General features: G+C 41.0%; 1 protein-coding gene across 3 annotated transcripts in view; it reads right to left on the bottom strand.

Annotated features, from left to right (window-relative positions):
- The window catches only part of piezo1 (piezo type mechanosensitive ion channel component 1 (Er blood group)), a 209,035-nt gene that overhangs the window by 59,410 nt on the left and 125,121 nt on the right, over window positions 1-24,504 (bottom strand). For all 3 annotated transcript variants that reach the window (XM_076743050.1, XM_076743051.1, XM_076743052.1), the window contains exons 25-30: window positions 20,937-21,180; window positions 16,735-16,831; window positions 16,317-16,482; window positions 15,308-15,397; window positions 6,271-6,353; window positions 2,940-3,005 (exon numbers count right to left, since the gene is read on the bottom strand). In XM_076743050.1, the coding sequence (XP_076599165.1) occupies window positions 2,940-3,005; window positions 6,271-6,353; window positions 15,308-15,397; window positions 16,317-16,482; window positions 16,735-16,831; window positions 20,937-21,180 (746 nt within the window). The remainder of the gene's footprint in view (window positions 1-2,939; window positions 3,006-6,270; window positions 6,354-15,307; window positions 15,398-16,316; window positions 16,483-16,734; window positions 16,832-20,936; window positions 21,181-24,504) is intronic.

Genomic DNA, 24,504 nt, shown 5'->3' with positions numbered 1-24,504 from the left:
GTCAGTGAAGACCCGAGCCAGCTGTTCTGCACAGACCTTGAGCACACAGCCGGGTATGCCATCAGGGCCAACAGCCTTACGGACGTTCACTCTGCTGAGTGCAGAATGCACGTCGTAAGTGGAGAATGTGAGGGGCTGTTAATCTGGGTGGGGAGCATTTTTGGTGGTTGGTTGTGGTTTGTCATGGTCAAAGCGAGTGTAGAAGTTGTTGAGCTCATCAGGGATGGAGGCATTGCTGGTTAGTGGGGCTGTCTTTTTTGGCTGATAGTCTGTGATGGCCTAGATGCCCTGCTACATGCGGCAGGGGTCGGTGTTGTTGTGGAAGTGCTCCTCAATATGTAGCTTGTGAGCGTGTTTAGCTTCCCTGATGCCCCTCTTCAGGTTAGCTCTGGATGAGCTGTAGGCTGCTGCGTTGCCAGATCAGAAGGCAGCATCACATTCCTTTAGTAGGAGGCGGACCTAACTGTTCATCCAAGGCTTCTGGAAGGGGAAAGTTATCTTTTTGTTGGTGGTGATGTAATGATGATGTAATCCAGAACAGACATATGAGTCAATGTCTGTGGATCTGTGAGTCCAGCGTGGCCCAGGTGGCAAACATACTCCAGTCTGTGTGTTGGAACTGGTGCTGGAGTGTGGAGTCTGCTCCCTCTGGCTGTACTTTAGAAGTCCTCACTGACAGTTTCACACGCCTCATGAGTGGTGTGTACTTGGGGAGAAGGAACAGTGAGAGGTGATCAGACTGTCCCAGGTGGGGAAGGAGGGTGGCTTTGTAAGCCTCAGGAATGTTTGTAGAAACATGGTCCAGGGTTTTGTCTCCTCTGAGAACAGTCCTCAGGTTAGAGTGGTTGAAGTCTCAAGTAACAATAAAGGCTCCATCAGCGTGTGCAGTTTGTTGTTTGTACATAGCAGCATACAGTTCTTTCATTGCTAGTTTAGCATTAGTATCCGGGGGGATATAAACTGCAGTTATCACAGTGGATGTAAATTCTTTAGGCAAATAAAAAGGCCTGTACTTGATCATCTGATATTCCAGATTAGCAGAACAGGGGCTCCCAGTGATAACAGATTCTGTACACCAACTTTTGTTCACGTAAATACACAGTCCTCTGCACCTGGTCTTACTGGAGTGCTCTGCTGTTCTGTCCGCTCTGAAGAGCAGCTCTATCACGTTGTCTGTGAAGCTGTTGTTAGGTCACGTTTCAGTGAAATCATGACATTGCAGTCCATAAGCATAAGGTAATCTGAAGTTGTAGCTTGTGCATTTGATCGGCAAGGATCGAACATTGGCAAGGAAGATATTGGGTAGCGATAGAAGATGTGGGGTTAGCCGTAGCTTAGTCCGTAGACCTCCGCGCTTCCCTCTCCTTTGATTATGATCTCAACATTGCCGACAGTCGCTTCTGGTCAGCGTAGCTGAGTTGGTCGGCCTCACTTACCATGTGGACCCTCTAAAAACTCTAATCCCTCTACAGCTGACACCATTTTTTTTTATTATTAGTCAACAATTGGTTTCAGACCTGTGAAGTCATCCTGCAATATAGCTAGGATTCCAGTCCATGTAACTAAAAGACCTCATAGGCAGTTTTTAAAATCAAATTGGATAAATTCTCAGTTTATGTAAGATCTAAACTCCTAATTACTAGTGAAGTATATTTTAACAGCCTTGCATGCATCCCTGCATCCAATGGCTGTTGAAAGCAAGACAGTAAATCTGCCAATGACACTTTTAAATATCAGGTCCCTCATCAACACAACACTTTTAATAGATGATCTTATTTTTGAACGTCAGGTTGACTGCCTATATTTAACTACAATCTGGCTAAACATGGACGTATCTGCTGCTCTTCTTGAAATTGCCCCACAAAAATATTATTAGCCCTACTCCAGTAGGCAATAAAGAGGGCAGGAGGGACAGCCACTATATGCACTGGTGCTCTGAGCTCAAGGCATATTTCTTTTGATGTTTTCAGTTCATTTAAGCATCATGATGTCATACTGAAATGTCAGGTACCCATTCTTGCAAATTATTCATTATAAATCACCACAGCATTGCCCAACTTTTTTTGCTTGATTTCTCTGTGCTCCTCTCTATTAACAGCTCTAATTATGACAATATAATCATTATTGGTGACTTTAATTTGCACATTGACAATAAAACAGACAAGAGGGTTACTGACTTTTTACATCTATTGGAAGATCTGGGCTTCATGCAACACGTTCATGACCCAACTCATAGCTGTGGTCATACCATAGATCTTGTCATTACACAGGGACTTTCTGTTAACATTTCATCAGTCATGGCTCTGATCACTACTTAAATGAATGCACTGTCTTTCTTCATGTGCTGCATTGTAATTTTAGACACACTGTGAAATGATGGTATCTTACCTCTGAATTGGCAGAAAACTTTATCTTGCATATAAACAAAAGGCCAGAGTCTTTGCCAACTCCATAATATATTGAGTATTCAAACTACGGGTCCACTATGATATCTTAAAAGAGTACAGCAGCCAGATATGCCAATCTATCTAATTCCTCTGGACTTTGGAATTGTTACACTCCAAGAGTTCTTTTTTCAGATGTTGACAGGCTCATGAACCTTGCCCCTACAACTACTACTAAGATCGCCTAAACTACTACAAAATGCAATTAACTTTCTGCCTATTCTAGAGATAAGATTGCAACCATCAAAACAAACATTACTCAGGAAAGAATGGATAATGTACCACAAAGTATTACTCCAAAATTAAATTCAAAACAATCGGCTGCATTTCCAGAAAGCCCAGTGAGGAAGTATTAACAAAAGTATCAGAACAGACACACAATGACGTAGGATCTGTAGGTAGATCAGAAGTACTAGTTCACTGATAAAGTATGTTTTTCACCTATCAGTGCCTTGTCTTGTGGTAATCCAAGATAAAACAGAATGTTTGCCATACCTGTAGCATGGTCCAACCATGGCTGGTACCACTTTTTCTTCCTGGCCTTCTTGTCTGTCTGGATCTCTGTAAGGAAATGAGAAACTTCAGATTGAAGGAACTGCTGCACATGATAACCATGTGGGCAGTTTTGCTAATCTTAGAGTTTTCTAATAGTGGAATTAAAAACATGATTGTAACCTGAGGGTGATGCTGGAGGAGGGAATGTGGTTATTAAAATTAAATGGGTTAATCTTTATGGAAACGCGAATGTGCTGAACAGATTTCATGGCACACTGCCAATATAGCACCTTTCAACAACAAAGTTGCAATGTGCTTGACAATAAAATGAAAAGATATGTCAGGGTTGTAAGTCTCTCAGCTTGTTTTGGAGTTTTTCTACCCCCTTCTGGTCAAACATTGATTCATGCAGTAAGAGCAAACATGTATTGGCAGCAAACTGTATTCAAGTAAGAATGAGTGGCACTCTTTGTAATGACCACTGCAATTCAGTTGATTGCTACATGAAAACTTCCCACTGCTACTCTAAAGTTTTTGGTCTTTTCAAAGAATAAAGAAATGACAAAGAAAAATGGACAAAGAAACAAAGAAATGAGAGATACATAGATGGCACTACACTACAGAAGGATGAAATAAAGGACAAAGGAAGGAAGAAAAGAAAGATGAGAAGAAGGGATAATTGAAAAGTTTTATGGGCTTATGTTGGTTGAGTTAAAATATTCGAGAGTTACATTTGTAGCTGTGGCTCTATGAATTCTGGATGACCACCAGAGGCGGTGCTTAACATTGGATGTTATCCGTCTCATGCCCATGTAGGTTGAGTATTTAATACCAACAATGTCGCCTGTGACATAATGTACATAAGCCTATGTCATTCTGAGTAACAGAGAACTCTGGTGCAACAGAGCAACAGAGAACATCCAGAATTCATAAAACTGCAGTGACTGATGTAACTCCATTCCATTTCTTTCCTCCTGACCACCAGAGGCAGTGCTTATCACTGGATGACGATTATCAACAAAGTCGCAAGAAATCCCACTTTATATGGAGCGGTCAGCCCTGCAATCAGCTGGCGACCGGTTCAGGGTGTACCCCGCCTCTCGCCCATTGCCAGCTGGGATAGGCTCCAGCCCCCCGCAACCCCAAAAGGGATATGCGGGTATAGAAGTTGAATGAATGAATGGAGCGGTCAGTGAAAGATGGCTGTCGCGATTGCATGGGGAGCAGTTTTGAACCTGTAAAAACAGGCAGAAGTGCAAGGTGTAGCCAAGGTGGCCACAGCACACATCTCGTTTAGAGGCACTCCTCTTAGTGCTGCCCAGGATGTGGAGACACTCCTGGTGGAATGGCCGCTGACATTTAGAATACAGGCAGATCCCTTAACCTGTATGCCTCCTCAATTCAACAATCCACCTGGAATGCCACTGGTTGGACAGGGCATGCCCCTTCCTATGGCCCCCATAAGAGACAAACATAGTATCACAGTGGCGAACGCCAGCAGTCGCCTGTACATAACACCTCAAGGCCCTCACTGGGCAGTATTCAGGGCTTGGGTGCCAGATGCGGCCTTAATGTTGCAAGAGCAGGTCCTGCTTCCAGTGCCAGCACTAATGAAACCTTCGAGGAGCCTGTGTATCCCTGGAAATCAGGGCCTCCCCAGCCAATTCGAGGCGACCAACAGAAGTCCATGGTTGCCATGCTGCACTCTGTGTAGTGTCACTGCTGTCAGTGGAAATGGTGGGAAGGCACAGAGGAGGCGATCTGGACATGGGTGTGCCAGGGTATCATGTCCTAGCGGAACCAAATTTGTGACCACCTCTGGGTGAAGTTTCTACTCCTCTGAGGGAGGCTTCTGGTGGGACAGAAAATCCACCACTATGTTCTGTAACCCTGGCAAATACATGGCCCTGACACTGGCAAAGCGAGGAAAGGCCCAAATGAGGAGCCAATGTGCCACCCATAGTAACTGGGGCAATCTTGACAATCGACATGGTAAACAGCAGACTTGTTGTCAGGTCATACAAGAATATGCCTGCACTTCAAATATGGCTGGAACTTTTGGAGCGCCAAACATATGGCACAGAGCTTGACCACATTTATATGCTCCAGCATTTCCTGTACAGGCCCCTCACTCTGTGTTGGCACACTGGCCTCCACCCCAAGGATGAAGCCTTGGTCACCACCACCTTGCATCAGGAGGGGATTGAGCCTAATGACATGCCTCTAGTCAGAAATGCCCTGTCCTTCCATGGCTGCAATGCCAGAAGGCCTCCTGCTGAACACCCTGACTCTTGGAATGGTGCAACCTTGGATCCAAATGGAGGCCATTGATCCAAACTTGGAAGGGCAGCAAGTGCAGGAAGTCAAAGCAATGAGGGAGGACACTGATGGATCCTTGACTGGCATCCAGCCAAGCACATAACTGCTGGTATTCCACAATGCAGGCCAGCATTTGTGAAACTCCTCAATGTATAGCTAGGAGGCTGAAAGTGGAGGCTGCTTAGTTACAAAACTTGCAAACACAACAAAAGAAGTACAACCCACAAACGAAAACCATTAATTGGGGAGCCAACGCTCCCTTACCTAAATTAAGAAGGTACATGCTCTAACGAGCACTCTTCATGAAGCAATAAAGTAACTTTAACTATGTTGTCTACAACAGCCAGAATCGACTACGCTGAAAACAAGCTTGGCAATTACTGCAAGCACAAACACTTACACAGTGACAATAAATTCAAAGACACCCAAGAAGAGGTACCTGTGAAAGCCCATTCTGTTTGAAGTAAACAAAAGTAGACACTTACCAGCTGAGCTCCAGAGCCAGCAAAAGCCTATCCTTGACATTAGTTGGTGAAAGCCCTGGCAAAATCACTGGTCAGTTAATTAGGAGTTCAGAGAGTTCAATTAAAGCAAAAGCGAACCGAAAAGTAAGTCACCTATTCTCTTTAATCGATACGACCTACATCCATGGTTTCCTGCGAAAAGCTGGAAGGGATATGTCTCAGGAGGACGTAGGATTATATATATTACGCTCTGTGTCATCCCAGGTCACATGTGACTTTGTTGATATTAAATACTCGACCTGCGACATCCAGAAATGTCGAGCACTGCCTTGGCGGTCAGGAAGAATGAAATAGACCTGCAAAATTACTACAGCCATAAAAATTCAGTTTTCCCTCTGAAACCTTTTGGACAGACTGGCTGACCATTCTCATGTTCCAGAGGGACATGGCATGGTTAGAACACATGTTTACATGTTTACTGATTATTTTAGAATTCTAACAACTTACTGAATATTTTTCCAATTAAACAGTAAACCAGCAAGTCCTACCAATAGTCTGACTTGTGTCGGAATCTTCAGTTGTTTTGTGTCCATCTTTGTACTTCTGCTGCTTGGAGCGAATTCTCTGCATCCTAAGAGAAGAGGACAAGAAAAGAGGGGATAGGAAACAGAAAAATGGCACATTGGTTCAGTCAAAAGTTTGGACACACCTTCTCATTCAATGGTTTTTCTTTATTTTTTTCATTTTATTCATTGTAGATTAATACTGAAGACATCCAAACTATGAAGGGATACATATGGAATTATGTAGTAAACAAAAAAGTGTTAAACAAATTTAACCATTTTAGATTCTTCAAAGTAGCCACTATTTGCTATGATGACAGCTTTGCACACTCTTTCTCTCAATCAGCTTCATGGGTTGTCACCTGGAATGGTTTTCAATTAGCAGGTGTGCCTCATCAACAGTTAATTCCAGAGTTTGTGTGGACCAAACAGAGCCAGACTTACACTGAGACAGTAAATGAAAGATTGAAAAATTAAACTAGACTTTAGAATAGTAAGAATAATAAACTTTATTACTTTATTTATTGTGCTTTTATTAACAATGTTACAAAGTGCTTTACAAAATGCAATAAAAAATAAAATGAGAAAAAGCAGATAAAATGATGAAAAGGTTAAGGACATGAACACAGCATTTCCAAAAGCTTCCACAAAAAGGAGAGTTTTGAGATGAGATTTAGAAGAAAAAGAGTCTGAGTTCAGAAGGCAGTGAGAAAATCAATTTAATATCTAACAGGAAGCCAGTGTAGGGAGGCCAGCACAGGGGTGATTGGATCATGCCTCTTTGTTCCTGCAAGGCGTCGAGCAGCTATATTTTGTACTAGCAGAGCCCTGACTTCAACCTTATCCTACACCTTCAATTCAATAACAAGGTTGAAACTCGATAATGCATTATGGACTACATGTTATGGCTCTGGTCTTGAGTCATTGTTTTTCTCACTCTCTGATATGGTGTCTTTTCCTCCACTCTCACTCAGCAGGTTGGAACGGGAGAGAAGCGGGGCTGATCTCCTCTGGGAGCGAGCTTCATGAGCCACACCTGCCTCTCATCAGTTAATCAGCTCGGCTTCTTAAAGCACCTCATGCTCAACTCCTGTGCTATTCCCTTTGTTCCACGCTGCACGCAGCTCGCTACAGAGTGATCTTTCCTCTCTCGTCTCGCTCCTCCTGCCTCCTGCATTCTTCAGATCTGTTTTGGTGCGTTTCACTGTGAGTTTTCATAGTCGCTTTTTGTTCCGCATTTTTGTAGATAGCCTTCCCAGTAAATGGTGAATTTTGAGTTTTCCTTATTTTGTTACTTTCTTACAGTTATTAGCTTTTTTCTAATTATCTTTGTTTTGGTACTTTTTCCCTGTAGCGGTGATTTTTAGTTTTGCTCTTTCAAATACCTCTTCCCTGCCAAAGGTGCTTTTTTGTTTGAACATTTTGTTAATAAACTCTGGTTTTCAACGTCTCTGCAACTGGGTCCTGGCCTTCCTTTGCCTCAACCATAACACGACATTAACTTCTGTGTGGGAAACACTGACTACAAGGAAGGTATGGTGTTTCCCCAACAATAAGCGTTGAGTGTCCCCGAACTGAAAGCTCTGCTGAACAAGAGGTCTTTAGATCAGGGCACAAAGATGAACCGAGAAGAGTGCAGAGGGAGCTGAAACAGGAGATAAGGAGAGGCAAGGACAGCCACAGGAGGAAGCTGGAGGAGCGCCTTCAGGGGTTCAACACCAGAGAGTTTTGGAGGGGCCTGAAAACTCAGGTCACAGCAGCGAGACTGGGAATGGGCAAATGAGCTGAAACTGTTTTTCATCAGATTTGATTCTATCCCCGTTACTCCTACCAGTCCAGACCTGACAACTTTACTTCTCCAGGGGACACTGCTCTCTCCTTTCCTCTTCACCCTCTACACATCAGACTTCAGACACAACATTGATAGCTGCCACATTCTGCCAAGTTCTTGGACAATACAGCCATCATTGGAGGTGTATCACAGATGAACAAACTACAATACAGTGACTGAATCACCTGCACATAAACAGCAGCAAGATGAAGGAGATGGTCATTGATTTCCGAAGGAAGGTACCACAGACCACACCAGTGAACATCCAGGGCTTGGACATTGAGATCATAGGGGATTACAAATACCTGGGTGTCCACCTCAATAACAAACTGGACTGGACAAACAACACAAATGTCCTGTACAGCAGCGGTCCCCAACCTTTTTTGCACCATGGACTGGTTTCATGCAAAGCAATATTTTCACAGTCCAGCATAGAAACAAATAAAAACTAATTATTAAAAATACAGCTCACCATTACACTGAATGTGATTGTTGTAATTAGTGGGAGCCCTGCGCTTGTTTCTCTTCAACGAGAAAGCTTCATTGCCTCATTTGCGAGCCTGTCGCCATATTTTACGCAGAGCAGGCTTGGTGCGTAGGAATCACCTGAAGTGATAAACCTGTATTTTAAGTAGGACTGCTGATATTGTCTCTTAAATGCAGCTTTCTTTTTCTTGGAGGTTGTAGGCTCTTCTTCTGTCTCATCATTTGGCTTTTTCCCCTTTCCGAAGAAGCTCTTCAAAGATGTTTGTTTTTTACTTATTTTTTCTAGCTTGTGGACTTACTTTTTTACTACCATATCATGTGACCGAAACGAGTGGTTTCACATGTGCACAGAGGCACATGTGCACAGAGGCACAGCACCTTCAGCAGCAGACTGCTGCATCCAAGAAGGAATTCTACCGCAGGTCCTTCATTCCAACTGTGGTCAGACTGTTTAACAGTAGTTTTGTCTAATGCAGCAGTGTGTTTATGTAGTTACTTACTAGTCTGCACTGTTTTTGCAGTGTGTGATTCTATGTTTTAATCATCATGCCATTACATCTAATGCAATATCTAGTGCAATATTACATTCCTAACTTCTTTACCAAGTCTTTACCAAGGTCAACCGGCGACAGGGGAATGGGTGGCCAAGGCTCACTGACACACGTGGGGAGTGAAGGTTGGCCCTTGTGGTCCGATCCAACAGATGAGCTACTGTTGCTCAAATTGCCAAAAGTGTTAATGCTGATTCTGATAGAAAGGTGTCAGAATACACAGTGTGCCGTAGTTTGTTGTGTATGGGGCTGCATAGCCGCAGACCAGTCAGGGTGCCCATGCTGACCCCTGTCCATCACCAAAAATGCCAATAATGAGCATGTTAGCATCAGAACTGGACCATGGAGCAATGGAAGAAGGTGGCCTGATCTGAGGAATCATATTTTCTTTTATGTCATGTGGATGGTCGGGTGCATGTGCGTCGGTAATGTGTGCTGGACAAACAAGCCCAGTCCATGGAGACCCCACCTCCCAACTTTCAGGACTTAAAGAATCTGCTGCTAACATCTTGGTGTTAGGATCCGCTAACCTGTCTGTCCCTAGTGTTCTCTGTTGTCCCTTTTCCCTACTGTTATGTGTCTGTCTGTCTGTTCCCCTGTCTGTCTCCACTAGGTGTTTCCCTGCACCTAGCTGGCTCCGCCTCTCCAGCAGCGCACCTGGAGCGCATGAGCCTAATTAGAGGCTTGGTATATAAGGAAGACGCTGAGCTTGGTTTGTCGCCGGATTATCCTGATCTCTCCCATGAAATTCCAGAGCCCGTACCTAGTGAGTACTTTATCTTTGCTATTTGCTGTCTCAACCTTTTACACCCTGTACGGTGGCTTTTCCTTTTGTTCTTTTTTCACGTCTGCCTCTGTTTTTTGCAGTGCCTACCAGCCACGTTCAGCCTTGCTCAGCTTCAACCTCCCACATGGAGAAATTGTTTGTTCCACTCCTTTGAGTGTGCCTTCAGTTTGTTTAATCCACTGCTTTGAGTGCATCTTTAGTTCATTTGTTCCACTCTTTATGAGTGCGCCTTTTGTTATTGATTTCATTAATAAATTTGTTTTCTTGTTTTACTCTTTGTCTCCAGGCTGTATCTTGAGTCCAACTACTTCTAAATTGAGGCTAAGCCTAACAGAATAATCCAGCCAGAATGGACTCTGCAGACCCGGTGAAAAGAGCCTTTATCAGTTAGGAGCTGCTATTCAGCAAACACAAGCAACTTCTCCAGGCTTTGTGCGAGTCTAGCCAGCACATGGCGGTTCAAATTACTGAGCTTACGCGGCACATGTCTCATCTGACTGGTATGCTGCGTAACCACCTGCAAACTCAATTAGTCACTTCTGAATTACAGCTGATTAATGAAGCTCATATTAGTAACCCAGAACCAGTTCAGTCAGTTTCATTTCTTGGGTTTGTCATTCAGGAAGGGAGCCTGAGAGCTGACCTGGAAAAGGTGAGAGCAGTGGAGGAGTGGCCTGTCCCGAAAACCTGTAAGGAGTTGCAGTGATTCCTGGGGTTCGCTAACTTCTATTGGAGGTTTGTCTGGGACTATAGTAAGATTGCTGCCCCCTTGACGAAGCTAACGTCTAGCAAAGTGAAGTTTAGCTGGTCTGACAAGGCAGACAGAGCTTTTAATAAGCTCAAGGGGCTGTTCACCACGGCCCCAGTTTTCATACAGACGGACCCCAATAGGCAATTTATGGCCATCGCTCGAGGCCGATACCTGTGAGTACGTGGCTGCATGCACCGTCTGTGCGCAAGGCAAGGCAAATTTATTTGTATAGCACAATTCATACACCAGGCAATTCAAAGTGCTTTACAGAAGCATAAAAGTACATTAAAATCATACATTTCAAAGAAAGAAAGAAAGAGATTAGAAGAGAATAAAAAAAATAAATAAATTAAAATAAAATACAGTTAAAGGAAAATTAAAAACAGAAGCCATTAAAAGACAATAACTTAGCATTAAGAATGATTAAAGTCATTGAGCAAATATATTTACTTTAAGTAAAAGCTGTAGCAAATAATAATGTTTTCAACCCTGATTTAAATGAGCTGACAGTTGGTGCAGACCTCAGGTGTGCAGGGAGAGTGTTCCACAGGTAAGGAGCATAATAACTGAAAGCTGTTTGTTTGGTTCTCATTCTGGGAACACACTATAGACCTGTCCCTGATGACCTGAGAGGTCTGGATACTTCATATGGAGTTAATAAATCTAGAATATATTTTGGTCCTAGACCATTTAATGCTTTGTAAACCAACAGTAAGATTTTAAAGTCTATTCTTTGACTCACAGGAAGCCAATGTAGTGATCTGAGGACTGTTGTGATATGGTCCATTTTTCTGCTGTTTGTAAGGACTCGTGCAGCAGCATTTTGAATCAGCTGTAGTTGCCTAATTGATTTTTTGTTTAGGCCAGCAAAGACTCCATTGCAATAGTCCAACCTACTGAAAATAAATGCATGAACTAGTTTTTCCATGTCTTCTTTGGACAGACATCCCATAATTCTGGTTAGATTTTTCGGGTGGTAGTAGGCTGATTTGGTAATGGGCTTTAAATGGTTGTTAAAATTCAGGTCAGAATCAATAATTACACCAAGATTTCTGGCTTTATCTGTTGTTGTCAGTGACATGGCATTAAGGTGAGCACTGATCTTTGACCTTTCATTTTTGGGGCCAAATACAATCACTTCTGTCTTATCTGCATCAAGCTGAAGAAAATTCTGGCACATCCACTCATTGATTTGATGAATACACTCACTCAGTGAAAGTAAGGGACTGGAGTCATGTGATGACGCAGAAATATAAAGTTGTGTATCATCTGTGTAAGTATAAGAAATATTATGATGCTCCATAATCTGAGCTAGAGGCAACATGTAGATATTGAAAAGAAGTGGTCCGAGAATGGACCCTTGTGACACCCCACACATCATCTTTTTTCGTTGAGACACATGCTCACCAATTGACACAAAGTAGTCTTTATCTTGTAAATAAGATTTGAACCAGTGTAGTACAGTGCCAGTAAGTCCCACCCATTTTTCCAGTGTCGAGAAGTATGTCATGATCAACTGTATCAAAGGCAGCACTGAGATCTAATAATACTAAAACTGAGGTTTTGGAAGCATCATTATTCAGATGTATGTCATTTAAAACTTTGATAAGTACAGTCTCAGTGCTGTGGTGTGGACGAAATCCAGACTGGAATGCATTACAAAGATTGTTCTGCATCATGAAAGCATGCATTTGTTGAAAAACAACCCTTTCAATAATTTTTCCTAAAAAGGGAAGATTTGATATTGGCCTGTAGTTACTGATTACTGAAGCATCCAGATTAGTTTTTTTTAGGAGAGGTTTTATTACTGCAGTTTTCAAGGCCTGGGGAAAGTGACCAGACTGAAGAGAATTATTAATTATCTGCAACACATCTGGAGCTATGCAATTAAAAACATTTTTAAAAAGTTTGTTGGCAGAGTATCAAGGCAGCATGTTGTGGATTTTAACTGTGATACAGTTTCTGTCAGCCTTGTATGATCTAGAAGGTTAAAATGTGCTAGATTAACTGGAGAACAAGAAGGCACAGATGGACTTATCATGTTGCCTGAGCTGGAGCTGCACACTGTTTGTCTTATCCTTGAAATTTTATCTGTAAAAAAGGCTGCAAATTCATTGCATGACTTGTTGGATAGCAGCTCAGGAGGGACTGATGCTGTTGGGTTTGTCAGTCTATCCACAACGGAAAACAAAGTGCAGGCATTATTACAGTTTCTGTTGATAATCTCTGAGAATGCTTGCCTTGCCTTCTTTAGTTCATGGTTATAGGTGTGGAGACTGTTTTTGTAAATCTCATAATGAACCTGGAGTTTAGTTTTTCGCCACCTGCGCTCTGCCTGTCTGCAGACTCTTTTCTGGACTTTGACCAGTGTGGTGTTTCTCCAAGGTGTCTTTTTCCTTCCTGATAAAACTTTTGTCTTAACTGGGGCGATGGAGTCAATAATAGTCATAACTTTGGAACTGAAACTATTTACAAGGTCATTAGTTGAAGCTGAAGGCAGTGTTGGTGATGGTGTAAAAGACTGAGTGAAGACTGCACAGGTGTTATCATTAATATAACTGTTTTTGATTACCTCTGTTCCACTTTTGTTAAGAATAGCAGGTGTGGCCATTTTAAATGACACACAGTAATGATCAGAAAGAGCAACATCCGTCACCACAACCTCAGAAATATTAAGCCCTTTGGAAATAACCAAATCTAATATATGCCCTTTGTTATGTGTTGAATGTGTTATGTGCTGAGATAGGCCAAAATGATCCAGGATGTTTAAAAGTTCTTTAGCACATCCATCTTTGAGATTATCAACATGAATGTTGAAGTCACCCACTAACACAACACAGTCAAAATCAATACAAACAACAGACAGTAGATTGGCAAACTCAACGGAAAACTTTGCATTGTATTTTGGAGGCTTGTAGATGGTTACAAAGACTGACCGACAGGGAGACTTTGATTGAATGGCAACATATTCAAAAGATTCAAAGTGACCATAAGAGACTCTACTGAATTGAATGCTATCATTAAACAAAATGCCGATTCCACCTCCTCTCTTATGCATTCTTACTTCACTTATGAAACTGAAATTCGGAGGGGTTGACTCATTGAGAACTGCTGCGCTGTTATCTTGTCCTAACCAAGTTTCAGTTAAAAACATAAAATCAAGCTTGTGCTTGATGATAAAGTCATTGATTAAGAATGATTTGCCTGCCAAAGACCTAACATTTAAAAGAGCTAACTTAAATGTGCTAAAAAGTCCAACATCTTCTCCTCCTACCTATTGAGACATGAATCAATGAAGCTTCCGGCACAATGGGCCCTGGCTTTTCCTTGGAAAAGTCAGGCATAACATTTGCCTTAAAAGGTGGACCCGGAACACATCAGTTACCAACACAAATAGGTGGCTGTGCTGGGCTCTTACTAGGGGACTGGAGTAGGTTCAGATCAAGCCGTGGAAGGGGTGGAGGTGGTGCCCGTCTGCGCTGTGGTGGTGGAGGGGGACAGGGTGGTTGTAGGGGGCGGGGTGGAATTTGGGGGGACAGGATCCCAGATGGGCGAGGAGTAAGTCTGATACCAGCACTGATAAGGTTGTTCATTTGGTCAGTAAACTCCAGCAGGGGGGAGGAGGGTGATGGGATACCCAGTGAAAGAGCAAAGCCTCCCACCTGCATCCCCTGCCTGTTCCTGGGAGACCCTGGTCCCACATAGCAGTGGACTTTGTCACTGGTTTACCACCATCAAAAGGTAACACGGTCATCCTCACCATTGTTGACCGCTTCTCTAAGGTCACTCACTTTGTTCCTCTCCAAAAACAGGCATGGATCACCACCTGACCGATGGTGACGTAAAAAGAAACTGGGTCCCCGGGCGGCAGTCGGATGGCAGCCCACCGCTCCTGATCTGCCGTGGAGGAAGGACTGACCAAGGGTGGGTCAAAAGCGGAGAGGAAATTTCACCCAGCATGGCGTGTGTGTGTGTGTACTAAAATGCATGTACTATGTGGTGTGACAATAGAGGCTTCTTCTTCTTCTTCTTCTTCTTTAGTTCATTTGTCCACTCCTTATGAGTGCGCCTTTTGTTATTGATTTAATTAATACATTTGTTTTCTTGTTTTACTCTTAATCTCTTTTCTGTATCTTGAGTCCAACTACTTCTAAATTAAGGCTCAGCCTAACACTTGGTACCAGATACCACAGCACACAGCACAGGGGTCTAGTGCAGTCCATGCCTCGATGGGTCAGGGCTGTTTTGACAGCAAAAGGGGGACCAACACAATATTAGGCAGATAGTCATAATGTTTTGCTTGATTGGTGTACTTTTCTTCTGTATAATGCTAAACATTTTTTAACCAATGAGTTTTAGTGAGAAACACTGTACTTGAACCATGTGCAAGTCTAAACCCATGTGCAATTCTCCATTTCCTGTACAATTTTTGTAAATTTTTTTACATTAGCAATAATGTTTTATATACTGCTACACACTTTTTATCCAATGTGCAATACTGAAAAACAGTGTACTGCCTTGTATAGAATGTTTCTATAAATAGTTTTGATTATTATTATTTTTTTCTATTTTGCATTTTATTCCTTATTATGTCTTTTATACTTTTTGATACTTACGATCTCTTGAGCTGTGACAGAGATTTCCTCTCCGCTTGTTGGTGGAAGTTAATGTTCTTCACAATACTGGCTCTAAAGAGCTCAAAACCCCTGGAAGGAGAAAAAAAACAGCTGTCATTGCACTTGTCAGGAAGATAGCTGCCACCAGCAAGTAACTGGGGAGCCAATATCCAGTGCAGCTTTGTTTCAATTAAAAAGAAAGTGTGTCTGCATCCAGTATCTGTTGATATGTTAATAAAGAGCATTTTGAATATTTATATCTTCATTGAATACATAATCTGGTTTTCACTGAGGCTAATATGTCAAAAATCCTCATGGTGACAGCACACTGTAAACTGTGGCATTTCTTGTTCATGATGAAAGTGACTTGAACAGAGCACAAAGCACATACAGTGATAGCATCATTAGGATACTGTCATCTTCCTGCCCATTGGAAGTTTTCAAGTTTTATCATCTTGAATTGAATGAAAGATTTAAGGTGGTATTTAACTAATTATGTGACTTCTGCAAACATGTATTTTGTATTCAATATTTGTAACAAAGATTACTTTGGAGGGATCTGTTTTCATTTTCACATTAAAGGGTCTTTTTCTGTTGATCAGTGTCAATAGCCCCATTAAATCTACTATGATTCAAAGTTGTTTAACTTTGAACAAACTCCATTCGATCTGCGAAGAAGATAGTGGCATGTGGTTGAATGCCCAAAAAGGCTAGTGGGTGGACCTCTGAGGATAGAATATTTTCTTATATATACTGTCCTTAAAGTTCAAGAATAAACTTGAATGTTCAAAGAAACTGTGCTCATTTATTATAAACCTTTTGGTTTGTCACATAATAAAATTAAGTTCTTTCGCAGATTGATTTGTGTAAGTTTTCTCAAATAAATGTAATTATCTGTAACAGAGATATATTGTTTTTTCTTGGAACTTTAATAACCGGGTGACCCCCAGCATTCAAACCACTGCATTACCTCCTTCATTCAGTCAGTAATCTGTCCAATGTACTATACCTTGAGGCCTGTTTGGCAGAAGCTTGCAGCTCTGCCACCACATGCAGGAAGTAGAAACTGAGGAAGACCCTCCTCTGCAGCAACAGGCAGAGAAAGCAGATACTGTCCCAGATGATCCCAGCTTCTTCTACTGGGAGGCTGCAGGTCTTGTTACTCACTCCTTTCGCTGTCAGGACAAACACAACACATACCAAGATTAAAAAGGCATTCTGTAGAACACAACCATAATCATATTATTGATAAAACAGCCAAAAGGCTAATATTGAAATTTGTATTTCTTGTGTCATTTAATACCAACATATACAGCATATGGCACAATGAAACCACAAGTAATTTGTGATTAAAATATATAGAAACTATTCCTAAAGTATACATCATCATTGTCATGGTGTATTATTATCATTATTAAAGCACTTACGGTCATAGTATCCTTTGACTGTGCAAACCAGGCTAAAGAGCTGAATCACCCAACAGAAGCCCTTCTGCATCTCAAACACAAACACACATGCCAGGATCTGAAAAACAAACACACAAACATGGAATACATAATTCACTGTCTTCTAGGTCAGGTCAGTGTTTTTATACTTGTATGCATGTGTGGAGATTTTTCTTTAATCTCTTTAACGATGGCATTCCATAATCCTAAGGATTCTGGGTTGGATTATTGCAATTCCTTACTATCAGGCTGCCCAAATTCATTGCTAAATATTCTCCAGTTGCTCCAAAATGCAGCAGCACGTGTTCACATTTCTTGTTGTCTCTAGTGGTGTCCTTGTAGTTACTGTAACCCTGATTTATATTTACATTTTTGACAGGGTACACATCAGTGACAATATTGCTAAAGCAGCTACGTGCATGAGTTCTGTAGCTATACCATAACCACTTAACTCAGACATTAGTTAGACTCTGTACACACATTAGTTAGTGTGTCATACAAACAGGTCGGGTTGGAAACAAATCTCCTGATTAGCCAAATTTTTTTGGAGGGAAAAAATATATTTTTATTATAACAGACCCACCTCCTGCTTCAACTCTGACCAGTTTTCTTGTTCAATGCGGGATTAAAAGCAACATTTCATGAGTGCTCACTTTGACCATGAAATAAAATGGTTGAAACAAACTATTGGCTTGTTTCCAGCCTGTGTGATTGTATGGCTGCTTGTGTTTTTAAACTTGCCTGACCTTGTCACCACGTGTCATCTTATTATTATTATTATGCAAAGCACTGAACACTCGTTATTCTGCGTGTTTCTTATTATTATTATTATTAGTGATACAGTGCTGAGCACTGAACACTCTTGTTATTCTGCACGTTTTTTCTTCTTATTATTATTATTAGTGATAGCACTTATTAGTGATACAGTGCGAAACACCCTTATTATTCCGCGCGTTTCTTCTTCTTATTAGTGATACAGTGCTGAGCACTGAACACTCTTGTTATTCTGCGTGTTTCTTCTTATTATTATTAGTGATACAGTGCTGAGCACTGCACACTCTTGTTATTCTGCATGTTTCTTCTTCTTATTAGTGATACAGTGCTGAGCACCGAACACTCTTGTTATTCTGTGCGTTTCATCTTCTTCTTCTTATTAGTAATTCAGTGCGAAGCACTGAACACTCTTGTTATTCTGCGTGTTTCTTCTTCTTATTATTATTATTATTAGTGATACAGTGCTGTACACTTGTTATTCTGCGCGTTTCTTCTTGTTCTTCTTAGTAATTCAGTGCGAAGCACTGAACACTCTTGTTATTCTGCGTGTTTCTTCTTATTATTATTATTATTATTAGTGATACAGTGCTGTACACTTGTTATTCTGCGCGTTTCTTCTTGTTCTTCTTAGTGATACAGTGCTGAGCACTGAACACTCGTTATTCTGCATGTTTCTTATTATTATTATTATTATTAGTGATACAGTGCTGAGCACTCTTGTTATTCCGCGCATTTCTTATTATTATTATTAGTGATACAGTGCTGAGCACTGAACACTCTTGTTATTCTGCACGTTTCTTCTTCTTCTTATTAGTGATACAATGCTGAGCACTGAACACTCTTGTTATTCTGTGCGTTTCATCTTCTTATTATTATTAGTAATTCAGTGCTGAGCACTGAACACTCTTGTTATTCTGCGTGTTTCTTCTTATTATTATTTGTGATACAGTGCTGAGCACTGAACACTCTTGTTATTCTGTGCGTTTCATCTTCTTCTTATTAGTAATTCAGTGCGAAGCACTAAACACTCTTGTTATTCTGCGCATTTCTTCTTGTTCTTCTTAGTGATACAGTGCTGAGCACTGAACACTCTTGTTATTCTGCACGTATCTTCTTCTTCTTATTAGTGATACAGTGCTGAGCACTGAACGCTCTTGTTATTCTGCGCGTTTCTTCTTCTTATTATTATTATTATTAGTGATACAGTGCTGTACACTTGTTATTCTGTGCGTTTCTTCTTGTTCTTCTTTGTGATACAGTGCTGAGCACAGAACACTGTTGTTATTCTGCGCGTTTCTTCTTGTTCTACTTATTAGTGATACAGTGCTGAGCACTGAACACTCTTGTTATTCTGCGCGTTTTTTCTTCTTCTTATTATTATTAGTGATACAGTGCAAAGCAATGAACACTCGTTATTCTGCATGTTTCTTCTTATTATTATTATTATTATTAGTGATACAGTGCTGAGCACTCTTGTTATTCTGCGCATTTCTTATTCTTCTTATTAGTGATACAGTACTGCAAAGCACTGAACACTCTTGTTATTCTGCGTGTTTCATCTTCTTCTTCTTATTATTATTCATCTTCCGTACAAATTTTGATTCGCTACTCGTCAAAAACGATAGCGAGCACCCAGGCACATGATACACCAAAACGTGCGTCTCGATCGGACTCAGTGTGCTATCATTTATCTCCACAGAAAACGCATGAAAATTTCCCATTCAAAGTGATGGGGACAAGGCGAAAAAAGTGAAAAAAATTCAACCTTTTTCAAAGGATTAGTGCTCCGGCATACGTTCACCTAGAGACGCCACTTCAACTTTAAAACGTAGACACAAGTCTTGTGTATTGGTGTATTATTCCACATTTTGATAGGTTGTGTAGATTTTGATCAATTGCTGTTCGATGACCATGATAAATTTTGAGATTATAATGGGTGTGTATTGCACGGAATGTTCGTGTTAGAGTGCGTGATGTCATCGGTCAGAGTGGCAGAGAGCCTAAAAAAACTCCACATTTTTTGTCTTTCCACACTCCTCCCAGCCACAATTTTAGCTCTAGACGCGTGGTTTTTCCACATTTGTAGACAAATTTGTTCTGTCTCTCACAATGTGTTCAAAAAATCAGACTTACAGAATTTGAATTAGCAGCCTCTAAGTGCGGCCACGTCTGTCTCTGCTCCTCGTTGACTCCAATACAAAGATTTTCTGAGAGAAGCAGAACGGACCCCTGTTTTAAACTCGCAAGTGTCTGCAAAATATTTTGTGTAGAAACACCAAAAGCACACCGAAGCATTCAGGAAGTCCTTACAGCGATGATGGTCTGTGTTTTTTTCTGATAGGAGCTACCATTCTCTTAGGATAAGCCCAAATGTGAGAGCAGTGCAGAGGCGGAAAATGGCTCTTTTTCTCCGCTTTTCTGTTGCCCCTGTCTGTCTGCCTGGGGGGCCCTTATCGTCAATGGCCACCAGCTCAAGTTGCCGTGACAACCTCTGAGCCTCAGTACTTCTCTGAGCACTGAGATGTGTGTGTTTCTGTGTGTGTGTTTTAATAGCACTGCAGTGCTATAGAGGTCAGTGTTCTGTCTTTAGTACTGGACACTGACCTCTATAGCACGAGCCACACACCCCGGCGTTTGCGCACTGTATCACTCTCAAAATTTCCCAGCAGGGGGAAATTTTCTAGTTATTATTCATCTTCCGTACAAATTTCGATTCACTACTCATCAAAAATGATAGTGAGCACCCAGGCACATGATACACCAAAACGTGCTCAAAATTTCCCGCCGGGGGAAAATTGTCTAGTTAAGAATTTGATGTACATAAACAATGTTTCCCAGTTTTTGAGGTTCAACAACAACAAAAGTTAATTTTTAAGGGAGCCTCTCTCTAGGTGACAAAGGAGTATGTTGTGGTTACTGTATTTGCTAAGTTTGACATTGGATGCATGCCCACACAGTGCATGCACCCAAGACCTGCTGCTTTCTGCTTGCTGTTGTGCTTGCGCAATTAAAGTAGGGCTCTAAATTTCCTCACCTACCAACATTTAATTAATTTGCTGATGTTGTAATTTCCCATAGCTACCACCATATATGGGGTAGCTGTGGTTCAGGAGGTAGAGCAGTCGTCCACCAATCAGGTCGGTTGTTCGATCCCTGGCCTCGGCAGTCCACATGCTGAAGTATCCTTGAGCATGATACTGAACCCCAAAACTGCCCCTGATGCTGTGTGAATTCATATGTTTGTTGCTTTGGATAAAAGTCTGCCAAATGACTAATTGTAAATTGTAAATTGTAATATGTTACAAAACTTTTAGTAGTATTGTTTTACTGACTACCAAGAAAAAAGTTAAAGGAACCAAGAAAGCCCTAAAAGCTGCAAACTAGCACCAAATGAAGAGCTCTATACTTACTGATAACATGTTTTTTGATATAATGACTGCCACGTTATAGATAATGAGACAGTCCCAGAGGGCGAGGCGGGTCCTGGATGGTTTGACCAATAGCTGAGTCCCAAACAGCAGAAAAAAGAAGCAGGCAAGCAGGTAGCCCAATCCAAACACAGAGATCCTGGTGGCCCCGGTGATGAAGACCACTGACAGCACAAACCAGAAGAGGTGACGAAACACCAAAACTTTAGCCATGTCCAGGTAACTCCTGGAGGATGACAAGCAAAGAAATACTTCATGTTGAAACTTTCCATATTTGAATGACAGCTTTTATTAGAAGAAATGAGCAGGAGAGGGAGAACGAGTGATAAAGAGTGATTTAAAATGCGGGTCCAACTTCCTGTTTCTAAACATTCAAATGGCCTTTTTGCTAGTTTCCATTAGTAATAATTCAACCAACAAACAGATCAGAATTAGAGCCTAATCCAGAAATCAGCCTGGATGATATTACCATTAAATTTTAGGTTCTGCCAAATATATATTGGTCTATCTGGATATGTACAGTACAAGTACAGAAAATGCCAGGCCTGAGTACCTCCATTACATCGTTTGTCTACCACTGAACTTCATTAGGGAAGGCTATTATTATTATTAGTCCAAGCTCAAATGTCCAAGTCTAGCTCCATGTCCTCTACAAAAATGCATCTTTGAGAGACAGAGAGATGCACAGCAAAAACCAATCAAGTTGCAGTTTACATCTATTTCTGTCCAGGCTCATTTCACTATATTGACATGTATGATTCCAATTCAGTGAGAAACATGGTATCTTCACTTAACAGAGTATTGTTGCAGAGGAATACAGAGAACCGATGGCGAGTTTTGTCATATGCTGCAATGACAATCACCTGAACCTCAGTATCAGCGAAACCAATGAGCTTGTGGCATTCACATACTTGGCTAATAAAGGTGATCACAAAATTGTACCCATCAATTGTACCCAAAAGTGAATTCGACATAATCTCCCCTTATGTTCTTGAGTTATAATTAATGTGTTTTTGCATTATGCAATGATAATAATAAACTTTATGTGTGCAGTATCTTTCATACAAGAATTGCAGCTTTACAACAAAGAAATCACATGCACCAAGTGCTTTACTTAAGAATTAACATACAAACATATTAACATACGCTAGAGAATAAAACCCACTGAAAAAAAAGGAGGATGAAAGGATGAAAATAGAATAAAGAGAATACATGGCATAAGATGGAAAATAAAACCCAATGAATAGTAGCAATAAAATAGTTAAACTTAGTACATACATAGTACATAAAATGCAGAAAGCCAAGTAAAATACAACATTTTGAAAGAAGTGCAACAGTGCACAAGTGCAAGGCAAAGCACAAATGTTTCAAGCCTGTATCAGGAAAGTCATAACTAGTTAAAGGCTAAAGTGAATAGATACATTTTTAGCTTTCTTTTGAAAATATTCAGTGAGCTGGCTTCACTGATATGCAGGTAGTGTGTTCCAGAGCTGTGGGGCATAATTGACCATGGCCGCATCCCCAATTTTATTTTCAGCTGTTGCTGGAAACCTCCAGCACATGATCGCAGTGTTCTTGGAGGCAAGTAACCTAGTTAAGATCTGAATCTTGGTTAACACCAAGATTTGTAACCTCAATTTTAATCCAGGGAGTTAATTTTCCCAGACTATTAAACAGCATTTTTAATAATTTATTTCTTACTTTTGGTTTTAGAACCAACTAGAATTTTATTTTTGTCCCTGTTTAATTTTTAGAAATTACTGCTCATCCATTTATTTGTTGCTAAAAGACAGTTACTAATGGAGTCTATAACTGCAGTCCCTTTTCATTCAGCAGAAATTCACAGTTGTGTGTCATCAGCAAAACTATGGAAATATACATTGAGCTTTCGAATTATGTCATGAAGTGCTAGCATGTATAGTGAGTATTGTATGGACCAAGGTAGTTCACTTATGCAACCTCAAAACAGATCTCCATGACTGATGTAGAACATTTTCCCTTTAATGTATGTTTTAAACCAGTTTAACAAACAGTCAGAAAGACCAAACAACCTTCTAGATGATTAAGATATCACGGTCAATTGTATCAAATGCTGCATTTAGGTCTAACAGGACAAGAATTGAAACCTTATTTTCATCAGAACTTAGTTTGAAGCTGCTAATTATTTTAGTAAGAACAGTTTCAGTGCTTGACTGAAATTTTCTTTAAGAAAGGACTTAATTAGTACTGAAACTATCTTTTCCAGTACATTACTGTGGCTGCGTGCACGCGCCCCCAGTGTCTGTGCTGCGACACCTACCCTCCCCAACTCCCCCCACCTTTCCCACATGTGCAAGTCCTTGAGATTTTGTTGTAATGTCTTACTATGTTGCTTATGTGCCGAGGTGTTTTTTTTTCCTAATCCCACACTGTGCCCCCCCTACAGGAGCTTAGTTTGGGAGTTGCTTTTTTTTTTACCCTCTTCTTTCCTCTTGTTTTTCCTCTTTCACATCTAAGTAAACGGGGCGCTCTCCATGTGTGCGACCCACAGTTCTCCCGCTCCTGTCCTCCCCTGTTATGTGTCACTGTCTTTTTTTTGTGTTTCTTGGACGGGATGTAACTGAAATGGAATTTCTCCTTCGGGAGACTAATAAAGGCATCTGATTCTGATTCTGATTCTGATTCTGATTACTGTTGAAAGGTCTAGTTGGTTAGTACATTACCATCTAGGTTGGGTTTCTTTAGTAATGGATTTACAACAGCTATTTGAAGGCATCTGGGAAGATGCCTGTTTGAGATGTTTTTCTAATCTTCAGGACTTGAAACATTGTCATACACCTGTTTTAAATGCTGTAGGTACAGGGTCATATAGCACATGAGGTGGAGGAGCTACACTCAGCGACAGTCTTGCAGAGCACAGTAAATGTAAAATAGGATAATTTGCCCAAGGTTATATCATTTTTGCAGGGTTTCCTGGTATAATTTGTGTTTACATCAGCAGCAACACTGAAGTTATTTTGTTTTTTGAAGAACTACACAAGTTCTTCACAATGTGATTCAGAGAACTGTGGACAGGTGGGGGCAGTGTTGAGTAGTTGGTCCATGTTGGAGAATAATATTCCCAGCATTCTCTGTAATGATCTTGCTTGCCAGATATATTGCTTTGCTATAGACAGTCGTGCCTTTTTTACATATATTACAGCAACCTGTGAGCCTTAGTTTTACTAGTTTTTCTTTCCACTGCTTGACAGATACTCTTAATCTAATTAACATTTTTGCTGTTTAACCATGGGGAGATTCTACCACTTGACCTCTTTTTAGTGGGTCAACTAAGTCTGTGACAGGATGTTCTACAGCTGTTGTAATCCTGTATATAAAAACCCACTGGCATGTAACTCATGCAGGTCATGGCTGACAGGTTTGGTCCGGCCTCCTCCTCTCCTGAGAACACCTGCTCACAATGAGACAATCAAGACTAACCTGCTGCAACAGTATATAAGCACCAATGTTTCCACACAGTATTTGTCGAATAGTCAGTTCATCTATGTGGTAATGACTGAGACCTCAGAAG

This window comes from Chaetodon auriga, chromosome 11, assembly GCF_051107435.1.
Source record: "Chaetodon auriga isolate fChaAug3 chromosome 11, fChaAug3.hap1, whole genome shotgun sequence".
Lineage (NCBI taxonomy): Eukaryota > Metazoa > Chordata > Actinopteri > Chaetodontiformes > Chaetodontidae > Chaetodon > Chaetodon auriga.
Note: the sequence above shows the minus strand (reverse complement) of the source record. Positions and strands in the feature narration are given on the sequence as shown.